Source organism: Zosterops lateralis (assembly GCF_965231275.1).
Source record: "Zosterops lateralis genome assembly, chromosome: 8".
Classification (NCBI taxonomy): domain Eukaryota; kingdom Metazoa; phylum Chordata; class Aves; order Passeriformes; family Zosteropidae; genus Zosterops; species Zosterops lateralis.
The window spans coordinates 34,550,333-34,565,882 of record NC_139768.1 but is presented as its reverse complement, the minus strand read 5'-3'; the positions used below and the strand labels follow the sequence as shown (position 1 = coordinate 34,565,882).

Sequence of the window (15,550 nt, the reverse complement as noted above, 5' to 3'; positions counted from 1 at the left end):
TGTTCCTGATTAGTGCAAGGTGAAGTCCTGCAGCCTCCTCTCAGATACTGACCACAGTTTACCTAATTAGCAAGTATGACTGTAAGCATCAGGACTGAAAGTTCTATGGTCTCACATACACTGCAATGACAAAGATGAAAAGTGAGCTCTGACAAAGTTTTTCCTGCAGTAAAGTGCATTAACAGCTGAGAATCCTCTGCTGTCTTTTATGAGCTCCTGACATAGCATTTTTGAGGGCTTTCGCCACTATCCTTCTACCTGTGTTGAGGAGCTTTGAAACTTCTGCTCTGCTGTCATATGTAATGAAAATGAGGCAATGAGATCAAAGAAAAGAGGCAGAGGTAGAGTGGCTGTAATTTCAAAAGGAAATCATATTAAAGTAACTAATCATACTAAAATTTTGATACTGCTTAAGCCAAAATTTACTACATTTCATCTTCAACCATAAGCCATGAAAATTAATGGCTTACCAACTAAACAGGAGACCAAGATACAAAATTATGAGATTATAAACATGCAGTGCAAAGTACTTCATTGTTTATAATTCAGAAAGGTGGGAAGCAACATCATTGAATACAGAGTACAAAGCCACCTTCCTGGTAACCACTTTACAATTTCCATATAAACAGGAAGAGGGATGGGGACAGCAGATCCTGCTTTTCCAGTTTGTACATGATGTTACTGGACGGACCACATACCTCTAATGTCACTTGCCTGGGAGTCCGGCTTTACAAAGATGATGTAATCAAAGGGCTTGCTGCACTTCCTTTACATAGTTTCCTTCTACACCACTGATTCAGATTTACAGCCAGTGTTGCAAAAAGCCACTCTGTTATTCACAAATTAGGAGAAATGGCTCATTTTGTTCATCTGATGCTGCACAAGTCAAAGAGTAATTGTATTTCACAGTATCAATACTATCATCTTCCACTGCACAGGGCAATATAGCAGCACTGAACTATTTTTTTTCCATTGGTAAAATATTTCTCTTTATTTTCATATGGATTTATATGAGCTGAATTAAGGACCAGAAGCAAATTTAACTTCCATTTTGACATAAGGAAGCTCTCAATTGAAAAAAAAATCTTCCTGTTTTGATAAGGTACTGGTTCTTTAAAAGCCTAAATTATACTAAATATACTATTTAAATCACCCTGAGATATGCTTCGGAAAAAACCATTCACAACCTCTCTTAAATTCCAATTAGTGAACACCTATACTTATGAGAAAAAAGCTGCTCTTCTCATGTTTTGCTCTAATGAAATGGGCAATGTGCCTCCTTTGGAGAGGTTTTTGGAGAACAGTTCACAGCTTTTTCCATTCAGAAAATATCAGATGATTCTGCTGTCATTTTAAGAAGGTCTGAAGACATACACTCTGATGCTAAAGCATATACTGTTTGTTTTGCATGCATTTCCTCATTTCTGCCTCTGAGAGCACAAATGAGTTATAAAATAAATTTCTCTAGATCAGAATGACCTCTGCATACTTGAATTGTTGATCAGACAAGCCATTCTACATTACACCAGCTTTGTTACTGTACTACCAATAAATAATGTGCCAGGAGAAGATATTTCCCAAGATTATTTCCCCAGCCTAGAATTGCTTCCCATATTACCACTCTAGGGAAGGAAATTTCAGAATGTCACTTCCTTCTTATTCCCTTATAAACACAGCACTTGAGTGGTAAGAGTTGCTGCGGAGGCCAAACACAGTAACAGACACTCTGAAGTGAAGCCTTTAGCAATGTTCTTGCCCTGACAGGTTCAAAGAGAGTTGACTGCAATGGAGCCCTGGTCACTGACTGGAGCATGCAGACATCTGCACACTCCAAACAAATTTTTCAAATAGGCCTCTGCTTTTCTAATATCCCACCTTCCAACTCCATCACCAGACACAGCATGGATTTCTCAAACTCTGTTATATTTCTAATGATTTCAAGAATTGTATGAACCTCACTACAAGCCACCTTTATGTTACAGATCTTCCCCAGCTTTATGTTTACAACTTAATATTCCAGTCGGAATTTATCATCCCACAGCTTGACAATTATTTATTTTTACAAGTTACAAAGGAGCAGTCAAGAGGCTCCTATAGCAAGCACAGAAGTGGATCCAGATTCCTGCTGCATTCATAAGGACGCTCACTTTGAAATTTTTGGAATTCTTTGGAAGCTGCTTTTCCTCTGTTATTTACTGCACATCACAGAGTGCTACAGAATTTGCAGAGTGTGATGACAAACACAGTGGCCCTGATTCTAAACAACTGCATCCCACATACCACAGACGAACCTCTGATTGGTAGCAGGAATCTCTGTTTGATGAGAAAATAAATAGGAGTGTTGTCAAGTTTTTGGCGTGTCCTCACTGAAGACAAAGTCGACGGGTAGTGGTAAAAGCAAAGTCTTTTATTGCATGGCTAAATCAGCCTCATGAAGGCAGAGGTTGTTACAGTTCATGCCAGCAAAGTCCCCATGTCCCAGGCAGAAGTGGTAGCACCTTATCAGCAGCAGTAAAGGCAACAGCAACAACAGCACCTGTATTCCATATTCCCTAAGTATATGTTTTTCTAATATTCTTAGTGCATTTTATTCCAATTTTAGCCAATCAGACTTAAACACATACTCTCAACAAAAGTGTTGGACCTATCCTAACCTAAAATTGATGTGCGTTAGTTTTTGTAAATTCTTACACAAATTCTACACATACAGTTCTATCTGTTCTATCTAGGAATTTCTAGCAAGGTTACATTATTTTTATTATGACTAGAATTTAACTAACTTTGCAAAAGGCAATATCACTGAACTTCAAACTGGGTACTAGGTCTCTTTCTTACCTATTAACACAGGCTCTTATTTTTAAGGCACTTAAAATGCTCTATTTATTTAAAACTAAACTTGCATTTCTACCTCATGTCTGGATGGATTTATGTATCTTAGTTTCTCGGAAGGTTTTAAATCAGTCCTCACATCTTTGGACACTCCTGGGCCTGTATGAATGGGGCCAGGGGGATTTGTACCCCAACAGAGTATGAACCAAAGGAGAAGCCAAATCTTCTCTCAAAGACTCCTGTCATCTTCTTTATACTCCTTATGCTCCAGAAATTCCCCTGCCATGGGAGTAACTCAAACCCAAGCAAGAAAGGTGGCAAGAAGTCAGAATTTAATCTACTACTGCTGTAAAGAACAAGGTCTCTATAAACATATTAGGGACAACTGGAGGGCTAAGGACAATCTCCATCCTTTATTGGATGCAGGGCAAAACACAGTGACAAACAAAGAGAAAAAGTATGAGGTACTTCTCTGTCTCAGTCTTTAGTAGAAGGACCAGTTGTTTTCCAGACACCCAACCCCCTGAAATTGAGCACAGGGATGGGGAGCAGAATGATTCCCCCTGCAGTCCAAAACAAAATGTTTAGTGACCTGCTACACCATCTAAGACTCACACAGGTCTATGTGCCAAATGATCTCCTGGAGGGTAGAAGGTTCCACACATGGATCTGGATCAATTAAGCACAGCTCTGGGAGTTGAACCAAGCCTCTAAACCTGAAGCACAGGCCAGCCCAAGATGTCTTTGCTCTTTCATTCCATATAACCCTACCGAGTTCCTGCTCAGAACATCTTTAACGCTGATGAATACTCTGCAGAAAAGGGAGGAACAGACTATGCTCAAAGGGCCCAACTTCATAAGTTGCTTCTTATCCGTAGCTAGTCTCTTTTTTTCCTCTAGCAGGAGTTTTAAATAACTCTAAGTAAGCATTTTGTAAAGACCATGCTGTCTGAGGCATTCATGAAAAATATGAAGACTTACACAACAAATCTACAAGCATGACATCAAGGGGGGAAAGGCAGATAAAACATGTTGGCTCAGCATGATCTGAAATCTATTAGAGAAAGACAGGCTTCCCATGGTCTTTGAATTAAATTCTCCAAACTTGTTACTTTCCTGCTGTTCTCTTCTGATCAATAAATTTAAGCAATTCCATTAGTCTGTTAATTCACTTAATTAAACAATATCGAGCATTATTAACCATAATGGATGAGCTGGTAACACAGCTCTGAATCTGAGGGTGCAATACACAAGACAGCCCTTTGTCTGACCACATTTTTTCAGAACTCAGTTGTTTCTTTAGAGACTTTAAACTCTTTAAGTGTGGAAACTCAGACAGAGTTAACTATTTATTTAAACTCTTTCCTGTCTTAAAAAAAAAAAAAAAAAAAAAGTTGTTTAAAGAAAGAAAATCTTTCTTTTTGGTGTGATGTACTTTATTTTTTAGGTGAACTCTAAAAGGATCTTTCTGTTTGCACTGCACTCTCACAGTCTTACAGGACTGCAAATTCCACAAGTGGCCAAAAGTGCTCTGTGCCAGAATGTGATCAATCACTTTTGTACTGGCACCTAGTATGGATTATTTACACACACATTTATTCACTCCTTGCTTGGTGAAGATCTGATAGAATTCATTAAACAGCCAAAATTCTCTCCATTTAATTAACAAAACTTCTAAAAAAGCTGATTTCCTGTTCACAAAACTAGGTTTTTAAACATCTGGTTTGAAATTCCTGCCAGGATTATCAAACTCACCTGTTATTTCTACTCCTGAAAAGTCACATTTCAGTGATTTTGTGACCAAAAATATTTAGTATTTTCATCATTACACACTGTTTATTATGAAGACTTCATAACACAGAATTCAAAAACTCTCCTAAGTCTAAGCAAAATGTACAGAAGACAATATTGTTAGAGACTACATGAGCTGGAAGGAGATAGCTGAGGTTCATCCTTTTTTCCTAGATATACATCAGCAGGCAGATGTGACAAGTAACAATAGATGAGGCTTTCTATGACTGCCAGTCACATTGTATTTGTTTGCTTTCCATTTTTATTCCCAGGCTACTGAGGAAATGAAAGGTTAATGATCCAAAGTGTATTCTGTCAGTAGAAAAAGGTACAGCTTTAAACATCAGTGTTGGAAATAACTAATTTTAGTGAGTGACCAAGACTAAAAACTGTCAGCACTCTTTAAATAAATGGATTTGAAAAATATTAGATACTTAAATCAGTAATTCCCCATTAAATACTTCTATATTGAGCAATATCTCTCACTAATACTGTACAGAGTTCTTTGATGATGCTGAACTAACTTCTTTCATTTTATATATGCAAATAAAGAAAAAGTCCTTGATTAGAATTTTTATGTCTTTTATTCTACTATTACTTTTTTAACTTTTCAAATTAATTTTGGCTTAGTCCTTTCTAATGTCTTCATTCTACCCCATGAAAATTACAGCACTCAGAGACATGGAAATAAAGAACAATGAAATTTCCCATCTCTTAAATGATAACAGCTGTAACATCCATGTCTGAAGAAAAAGATAATATGGTAGAAGCATTAAGGTTTTAGAACAAGTGCAAAGAAAAACAGCTAATGACTTTTAAGGAGTTGATTTTCAAGGCACATGAACTTGCAAAACCCAAGAAAATTAGAGTTGATACAGCAAAGACAAGGTCTGTTTTGACACTGTGTGAATACAATGTCTTGTTGTGGGAGCAAGTCCACATTGAATAAAAATTGAATTTCTAAGGGAGTGTTTAAGTGTAATGATTTCAGTTAAATGCTTAGAACAGAGCCAAGTTGAAATTCATTAAAATATTTAATTGCATTTAAATCTGGCTCAGTTAGCTGTGACCAAAAGTTGTTAGAAACTGAGGGATGTTCAATAGCACATGTTGAAATTACATTAAGTTGATTTCCTAATTAGATGTAAACATTAAAAGACACCATTACAGCTAATACCACTGTTGGCAAGTTCAACAGCCAGAGCAGAGATTAAATAAATATCCAAAATGCAACAATCTCCTCTAAGAACTAGGGTGAGTCTTTTTGCACAGGCATTACCAAGAGTGTTATACCACACTAATTTATTCTAAGGGTTCATTTACAAATGCAGTCCTCCCTCCTATTAAGAGGAAGTATGGAAGATGATGACAATTTAATGGCACTCTTTGCAGTGCTGGAGTTTTTTTCCTGAATGACACCACATTCTTTCATCATTGCAGTTATTTTTTTGTTTTCATTTTCAGAAGGAAAACATGACGTGAATTAGACAGCTGTTTAGAAATACTGAAACTCTGGCAAGGAAAACCATCTAATTTTAGTTCTCTCATGTAAAACATACTCAATACACCTCAGAAGAGAGCATCTAGGATTATGAAAATAAATATTAAAAATATAAGAGATTACCATAAGAAATATCATCATTTAAGAAAATTTTCCACAAACAGTACAAAAGACATAGGCTATTCCTATTACAGCTGACAAATTTAAACATACAGAACAGCACAGAAGTTTCTGCAAGTCAGTGTTAATTTAACCTGGGGTGCATCTCTAGCAGTTGTCAGTGGCAGATCTTTCAAGCCCAGTATTGAAACCCACACAATGTTGTTTTATTATTAAACACTTCTCCTACTCTTAATTGGAGCCAAATTTTCATTCTCACCCTCACCAAATTGAATTTGCTTCAACATGGTCCTCTAAGTCACTGTGTACTCTTGCGGAACGAAGCGTTATGAGAGGTGGCACTGATTATTCACCTCTGCCCTGAAATATTAGGAAGTCAAGGGAAATTTGTGGTTTTATCAGTCTCTTCTAAATTACTGAAAGTATTAGTGGGGAAAAAAAAAAAAAAAAAAAAAAAAAAAAAAAAAAAAAAAAAAAAAACCCACCCACCAAAAATAGAGTAAGCATGCTGAGCTGCAAGCAGATGAGTTTTTTGGTCCATTTACCAATGTCATCTAGAACGCACACTTGCCCCAGCTGCTCAGGTGGTATGTGCCTGAGACCTGCAAGGCTCGAGTACAGAAAGCTCCCCATGGCAGAAGAGCCCTGAGCAGACACACGTCTGGCTGACAGGATCCTGAGGAGAGCAGAGGTTTACTCACCACGGTCAGGTGCTGCAGCAGATAGGCCACGTCCACCATGTCGGCCAGGACGAGGAGCCTGGTGACAGCGGCCAGCAGCGAGCGAGCGGCCGGGACCACAGCCTGCCTCCTGGGCAGGGAGCAGGGATCGCTGGTGAACGCCTCTGCTGACACCTGCAGGGCCTCACCTGCAAGAGGAAGACAAACTGCCTTAGGCTGGACCACAACACCCAGAGGAAAGGAAGTCATTGAAGTTCCATCAGTTATTTGCCAAGTCCAAGTACTGCCGATAAATCTGATATCTCTTTGTTGCCCGAATGCCTTGAAATGAAGGTCAATTATTACAGATCATGCAGGTTAATGTTCCACATCTTCCATGATGTTCCTTTTCTGTGCTAGAGCATCATTTAGTTCTGAAATAATTTCCTAGGCCTTCACACTATTACTCTGAACTGTACACAACAAAGCCAGGGGCTTTGTTAAACTTTTCTAGATGCTACTTGTCATATTACATGTACTTTGGTGTCCTTGCTATTAAATAATTCCTGGTCAAAGAAGGGAATCAAATATTGCTCTTCTCTTTACAAATATAAGTTAATGGAATGAAAACCTCGTACAGTTAAACATCTGACTGACATAAAGTGAAATCTGTGCCACAGAGCTAGTGACTGCCAGTAGACAATAATACTGCTCTCCAACGTGGTAAATGAAATTCAACAATACAGACAACAGTGACAAACATCATAAATACCTGAAGGGAGGTGAAAAGGAGATAGAGCCATACTGTTCTCAGTGGAGCCCAGCAACAGAGGGAGAAGTAATGGGCACAAACTGACACACAGGAGATTTCATAAATGCATCAGAAGATGTTTTTTCACTGCGAGAATGACTCAGCAGTGACACAGGCCAACCAGGAAGACTGTGGAGTCTCCATCCTGGGAGATGTTAAAAACCCGACTGGACATGGTCCTGGGCAGACTGCTGGCACTGCCTGGCTTGGGGCATTGGACCAGACAACCCTCAGAGGTCCCTTCAACCCCTTAACATTCTGCAAATCTGTGAGCAAACACAAGTCAGAAAGGTCTGAATATGACCAAGCCCCTAGAAATGAGCGTGACATAAGCTGGGATGGCCAGATGAACACATAAAATCATAATCCTAAAGTAGAGCCATGAGATACAGGCTAGACAGATAGGAGCTACAAGTAGAAACAGCAAAAAATGACAGCTCTGACATGATGTTAAACAACGTGATGTTAAAACTTTCTTAAATTGCAGTAGACAGCATGACAGTTTGATGCAATTTAATCTATTTTTATTTTAATTCCCATCGAGTGGATATTATTCCATAATTACATTTGTCACAAACAATGAAACACAAAAAATTGCCCTTTTAGTGGCGCAAACAGGAATTCAGACAGACAGCAGCATTCATAGTATTTCAATTATTTTAGACAATCAAACAAAAAGCAATTCAAAGAACCAAAGCCAGGATCTATCATAACTACACAATTACTGTCAGGCAGATATTTCCAAGACTCTGTTCAATACACCTAGAGAGATGACTCCCAAAGTAAATGTTGCTCCACCATCAGCTGATCAGCTACTGACAACTACTGCTGTGTCAAATGACTGTTACTTACATGTGCCTACAAAAATCTGCTCAGGCACAGGGAAATGTAAAAACACTGTTCAGCCACAAGGAATTTTTTTAAAAAAGTTAGAGGATTCACACACTTTATCCAGCACCAAAAATATCCTGGAACTTACATGAAAATTCCTTTAAAAACAAGTGAACTGTGAGGCTGTCGGCAATTAGCTGACAGCTGGTGCCAGGCTGTGTCTGTACAGAGACTGCAACAAGGGCACCAACCGCGGGCAGTGAGCACCCCTCAGAGACAGTGCTCGGCATAACACTGACAACAAGCCAAGTGCTCTTCACTGGCATAGGAACGATCAACAAAATTATGCTTTCTTCTTCTATTTCTTTGAACAGATTTTCTTTCTCCTTTTGAAATTCCATCCAAGCATCACATTTTTCTCTCTTCTATTTGTATCTACAACTGGCTTTCTCCTCTCATTTTTTTCATTTTAACTGCAGCAGTGTGAAATGCACATGGAATGCAATGAATTTTATGCCATTCTTGTGTCCTCCCACAAGGATGTACTGCTGCCAGGAAAGTCCTGTCACCCACTCCTAACTGCACTAGTAGAGGCCGATGGCTTTACAGTTCCAGAGAAACACAGTTGACAATAGGAGCTCATTTACTAAGGGCGGGGGGGGACAGACGTACCAAAGTAAGTAGAAAGAATTTCCAACATTTCAGTCTCAAACTTGAGAAAACAGAAATACAAACAAACAAGAAAAAACCCACAATGGTTTGTAATACAGAATCCTAGAATGCTTTTGGGTTGGAAGGGACCTAAAAGGTCATCTAGTCCCAATCCCCCTGCCATGGGCAGGGACACTTTCCACTAGCCTAGGTTCCTCCAAACCCTATCCAACCTGGCCTTGGATGCTTCCAGGGATGGGGCAGTTACAGCTCCTCTCGGTACCCTGTACCAGTGCCTCAGTGTTTTCATAGTGAAGAATTTCTTCCTAGTATCCAATCTAAAACACCCTCTGTCAGTTTAAAGCCTTTGCCACTTGTAGAAAGTCCCTCTCCAAATCTCTTGTAGGACCCCCTCCGGCTCTAAGAGGCTCCAGTAATGTCTCCCCAGAGCCTTCCCCACAGGCTGAACCAGCCCAGCTCTCTCAACCTGTCTTACCAGGAGAGGTGCTCAGTTCCACTGTTCATCTTTGCAGCCTCCTCTGGACTGGCTCCAACAGGTCCACGTCACTCTCATGTTGAGGGCCCCAGAGCTGAATACAGTATTCCAATGGGGTCTCACCAATAACAGAACTCTTATTAGCTCTTACTTACACTATAGTACGTGCAGCCTCAAATCCTGCAGGCATGAACTGACACATTAAGCAGAATAAGTATCAGAGCAGGTTGGGAGTCAAGGTCACATCATGGCACAGAACAACCTACCCTTTCTAAAAACACAAGATTAAACAATACAAGTCACCAGTACCGTCACCTGTTCTGTTCCTACAAATACCATCTCCATCTGCTACAGCAAATAAAAGGATTCTGCTTCAGCCAGCCAGCTGAAGTGACACTATCAGTGTCAGGGCACAGCAGATCAATACCTCCTGCATGTTCCTAATATTCAACATTGTGATAACTCAGATACTCACAATAGCTTTCTGGAGCTGTTACAGGACATTTCTCTCCTGCCACACAGTCTCTTATTCCACTCAGATACCACTGGATTCTGTTGCATTGCAGCTATTTCACCACTGCGTATCAGGATGTTCCACTTCCACATCTCATCCAGTTCTTCCTAATGTGTAATCAGAGCCGCCACACATCCCCATCATGCCTTACACCCACCTCTTCATTCTCCCTTTCCCACTCAGGGGCACCTGATCCAGTGAGGCTGATGTCAAAAGCTATTCTCTAGGGGATCTGTTCTTGGTTTGATGAAAGGAGTGTACAGCACAGATTATTTTAAGCCATTTAAGTTCTGCCTCCCAGAATGGAAGTCCCTTAGACACAGAATACACATATGTACCTCTTCATGCAGGATGAGAAAGTTAAGTTCACTTTTAAGATGAGGGACAAATAAGAACACAGTATAATACAAAAGATCCCTATACCCTTACTTTAGTAAATTCCCTTTTAAGTAAGCTCTCCATTTCTTGCCAGTGAATGGTAGTGTTTTCCATGCCATCAAACTCTTGCCTCCCCTGTTTAATATCAAAAGACATTAAATATGGCCACTCAAAATATCAAAGCATTTGTTGGAATTTCCTTTTAAAGAGTAACTAAGGCTCAAAATGTAACTCCAGCAAGTAACTCACTTTCAATTCCCTGCTCTGTGCGATGACAGGCTTATCTGGGAACATACTTGAGTGTGATAACAGCTAAACACATGAAACACTGACATTGCAATAGATAGAAACAAGGCAGAAGACAACTGTTGTGCTTATGACTATATATAGTCAGTCAGCAATGGCAGTAAATACCAAACATTTCAGTTATGCCCAGGCAACTGTCTGAGAACTATAAGCCATCACACCTTGACATAAATGCAAAAACTCATCATCCCAAGGATAGTGCGAGACTTCAATTCAGATCTCTACAGCAACATTTCACCACATGAACAGAATCAATGCTTTGCCTTAAAATTGATTAAATCTCAGAATCAGGACATGAATTCGAGGCTGATATTTAGTGTCAGAAGCATTCAGGGTTGAACACTGCTCCTTACACCCTTTGCACAGGGGTCAGCTATTCCACAGAACATTGAATTAGAAGACAATCTTTTGAAATGCTGCATGCACATGAAATCTCTCAGTGAAAGTTTTTCAATACACTAACTTTGGGGTTTACTACACTATTTTAGAATAAAACTGTGGACATAAGTAGCCTCTAATAAAGTTTCACCAAATCAGATCAACAGGAAATCATGGCAGTTCTTCAGTTACTAGGCCAGTGGATTTCTGGATGATGCATACAGTCCACCACCCACACACCTTCCTTAGCAGAGTTCCAGAAGAAGATGTTATCTAGATGTGGGTAGACTTAAAAAGTACTTTCTTGAGAGGAAACAAAAAAAATGCAGAGAACCTCTATTAAAATGACTGGCTCTAAGCCAATCTTTCTTAAAACTTTACAGACGCCAAAGGAAGCATTTACTGTATTTATCTGTATTTACATTTAACTGTATTTATCCAGTTAACATGTCTGTCATCCATTATAGCAACACCTTTTTCAGAGGCCACTAACAGAATTCAGCTGAATTTGAGACTCCAAAATCTCATCTACTGACAGTTCCTTGAGCAAGCTGTAGTCAGTGAAGCCATACCCATGTTGTCATTTCTGAAGACCATGAATCATACACAGATGAATTAAATGCACCCCATTCTTCATTTTTATCGCATTCATTTGATGCTTTATTCTCCAAAGCATTATTACAAATAGGATTATCAGAAGAGACTGAAAAAAAGTTTATCATTCCTTTAAAAGCACCCCCAAATTGATGAGCTCCAAAAGCAACAAAGAAGCATTTTCACACTGGAAACTGCCATTCAAAAGGAGTAAGTGTTTAATGCTCATGTTGCATCCCCAACTGAACAAGTTCAGCACGTGACACAAGATAAAACACAAGAGGGGGTAAGACAGTGTTTATTTTTTCCAGATCTCAGTGTACAAACCTGAATTTGGTTGATGTGAGTGAAATTATCTAAAGCATTTCTTCAAAATTCCATTATCCAGGAAATACAAGCTGTAGCCATGTGCAAAACTTCCTAATTAATTTAAGACTGTATTAATAGAAGTACCTGGCAGTCACCACAGAAAATATACCCAGAGAAAATTAAATTCTGTATGGTCTGACATGCATGGCAGGTGACACATGCAAGCATGGCTGCTGACCCACATCCCTCCAGAGCGCTGGAAGTGAATAACAATGGAACATTGAACAGCGACAGAAAGTGGCCTGAATAACAGGCAACAAAGTTACATATGATGTGACCTACCACAAATTAAAAATAGCACACTGCTTCAAAGGTTTAAAATGTCTGCAAAATTAAGAAACTGCTACTTTTTTTACAATTGTGTCAACCATTTCTTAAAACTAACCTGTGCAATCTGGCAAATCCTTGAAGGGACATGGGCTGCAACCACTCCCTTCATCATTGCATAATGATAGGTGATAACATGGACTTAACTTCCTTTTAAAATGTATGAGGTATATATAATCTACTTTATGTATTATTTATTTTTGTAGTTACCTCTGGTCTTGGCTGAGAATCAATAAGTAATATAAAAATATATCACATTTTCAACTTCTCTATGTATAAAAATCAATATAAAACTATGTATTTTATTCTTACCTTGTGTTATCAGTCTGTAATGGATGGGCTAACATTTTAAGAGTACTCCAAAATGAATGATTTTGCAAGAGCCTCAGCTGCTCAGTGTGACAGATAACAGTGATACTTGCTGATCATAAACGCTTTTAATCACAAAGGACCTTAAGGTATCTCAGACACATATGCATAGATCAAACTCTAAACCACAGTCATCTCTGGGCTCAGAGGAAGCCAAAAGCAAGTAATCACTGCCCTGAATAACAGCAGAGAGCCAGAAACCACCCCAGCTGCATGTGCAAGATGACCAAACAAAATAAATTTAAATTTAAAGATAAACCTGATTAAGTTCCATCTTTAGTAAAGGTAGGATGATATCATTAAAGCATACATGAACTTTAACTTGTGATTTCTGCAGGAAAGCATTTAGGCTGTTGGTCATGTACTCATGGCCTTTGTGCTCACCCAAATATTCCCAGTTTCCATGGCGAAAAGTAAAACTCAAGAAACAAGAAAGAGCCTGAAAGAAAATGGGTACGACATTCTCTGCAGATCACAAAAACTATCCCAGTCCTGGGAATCAGGTCCAAAATTGAGAGATTAAGTCAGGAGGATACAGAATATGACACAACTCACATGAAAGGACCTGCTCTATCAGGAGGGGATGACTCTTATGGTAAGTTAAAGGATCCATCTTACTCTCAAAACATACCTCCACACTGGACTATTATACCCTCCCAAATTAAACTCTTACTAATGCAAAAAATAAGAAAGATCTTATGTTTTAAATTTTTAACTAAAAGGTCTTAATCTGAGATTCAGGTAAACAGTTATTTTCAAGAAGTTAAAATCTCATTAACATTTAGTCATGCTTAACAGCCACTAGAATGATCAAGAGGCATCTTCTTCTCATGAAAAAAAACCCCTCGCACTCCAAATGACAAAACTTCCACTGATACACATATTTTTTCACAATGGGGCCCAGCTTGCACACTTTACCTCCTTATAGTTGGTATCCCAGAATATACAATTAGACAACTCCAAGTTCAGACATTTGCACATCACAACACATTTCTCAGAGATATCCCAGGTTCACTTTGCCAGCAGGCATGGTTTAACCAATTCCTTGTGTGCCTGAATTATTTGCTATGTACTTACTCTCTTTCCGCACATCAGCAAGAGCTGCATGGAGTTCCTCTTTGAACACAACTGCTTCCTTGGCAATTTTTTCTCCCTTGTCCAACAGATTCCAAGTGGCTTCTTCCACAGAAGCAAGCAAGACATGAGCTCTTTTGGAACGGCCCTTTTTCTTACTAGAAGGATTCTGTGGACAGTTCACTAATGTTGTAACCTACATTTAAAAGAAACAAAAGGGACAATAATGGTTTAAGTTCTACAAGTGAATTTATACAGTTCTTAAAATTAAAAAAATTATATATAATTAAGAATAAGCAAAGAGGTTCCCTCTGCTTTAGAGACAGACAGGCAAGCTCAGCACAAACACCAAGAATGGGGTAAAGTACTGAATTCAATCTGATGCAATTTTACTCAACATTTGCATCATGCATCATCTTAGTGTTCTTCCTTCTGTAGGATCAAAGCAAAGTCAACAGAAATGTCATTGTTTTATTAACCCTGATGCCAACTCCTGCCACTGCTTGTTTTAAAACCTGCTCATAAAATAAAAAAACACCTCAGTGCTATTTGACAAGGTTTCAGCAAGGCAGGAATTATGGAACCATTAAGGTAGGAAAAGACCTCCAAACATCAAGTCCAGCTGTCATGCTATCATTGCCAAGTGCACCACCAAACCATGTCCCTAAAAACACTATATCCATGTGCCTTTTGAATACTCTCAGGGAGGGTGACTCCACTGTGTCCCTTGGAAGCCCGTTCCAATGCCTGACACTCCTTTCAGGGAAATAATTTTTCTTAATATCCAATCTAAACTTTTCTTGGTGCAATGTGTGGCCATTTCCCCTTCTTCCAGCACATGTTACTTGGAGAAGAGAACCAACCTCACCCAGCCACAGCCTCCTGTCAGGGAGTTGTAGAGAGCAAAAAGGTAACCCTGAGCCTCCTTTTCTCCATGCTGAGCCCCCTCAGCTGCTCCTCCTAAGACCTGTACTGCAGCCCTTTCCCCTTCTCTGGACAGGCTCCAGCACCTCAATGTCCTTCTTGTCATGAGGGGCCCAAAACTGAACACAGGCCTCAAGGTGTGGAGTCACCACTGCACAATCACTGTCCTGGTCCTCCTGGCCACACCAGTCTGATCCAAGCCAGGCTCCCACTGGCCTTCTTGACCACCTGGGCACATGCTGGCTGGTGTTCAGCTGCTGTCAGCCAGTGCCCCCAGGTTCTTTCTCCCTAGAAGTGCTGGGTCTTCCCAGACTTCCAGCATAAGACTTGCAAGGTATCCCAGAACAAATACCCAAAATGAGTACAGACACCTTTCAAAATGCCTTCTCTTCTTTCCAAAGAGGGATCCCAGTGGCCAGAGCTCAGCACCTCCAAATACTTCAGGGTGCTCTCAAAATTAAAATCATACATCAATTTGCCCAGAATTTAGATTTACTGCATCTTAGTCCAAATTGTATTTTTACCATTGCACTTCTACATCCATAAAGAATTTATTTTTATAGACCATCTCACTCCACATTCCTCATCATTTGAGTACAGCTTCCACACTCCAACAGAATGTTTCTGA

At 39.4% G+C, this 15,550-nt stretch overlaps 1 protein-coding gene across 1 annotated transcript in view; it reads right to left on the bottom strand.

Moving 5' to 3' along the window:
• The window catches only part of CTNNA3 (catenin alpha 3), a gene marked incomplete at its 3' end in the record, with an annotated part of 410,569 nt that overhangs the window by 387,440 nt on the left and 7,579 nt on the right, over positions 1–15,550 (bottom strand). The window contains exons 3-4 of the mRNA XM_083865913.1: positions 14,002–14,194; positions 6,943–7,109 (exon numbers count right to left, since the gene is read on the bottom strand). Coding sequence (XP_083722039.1) covers positions 6,943–7,109; positions 14,002–14,194 — 360 coding nt within the window. The remainder of the gene's footprint in view (positions 1–6,942; positions 7,110–14,001; positions 14,195–15,550) is intronic.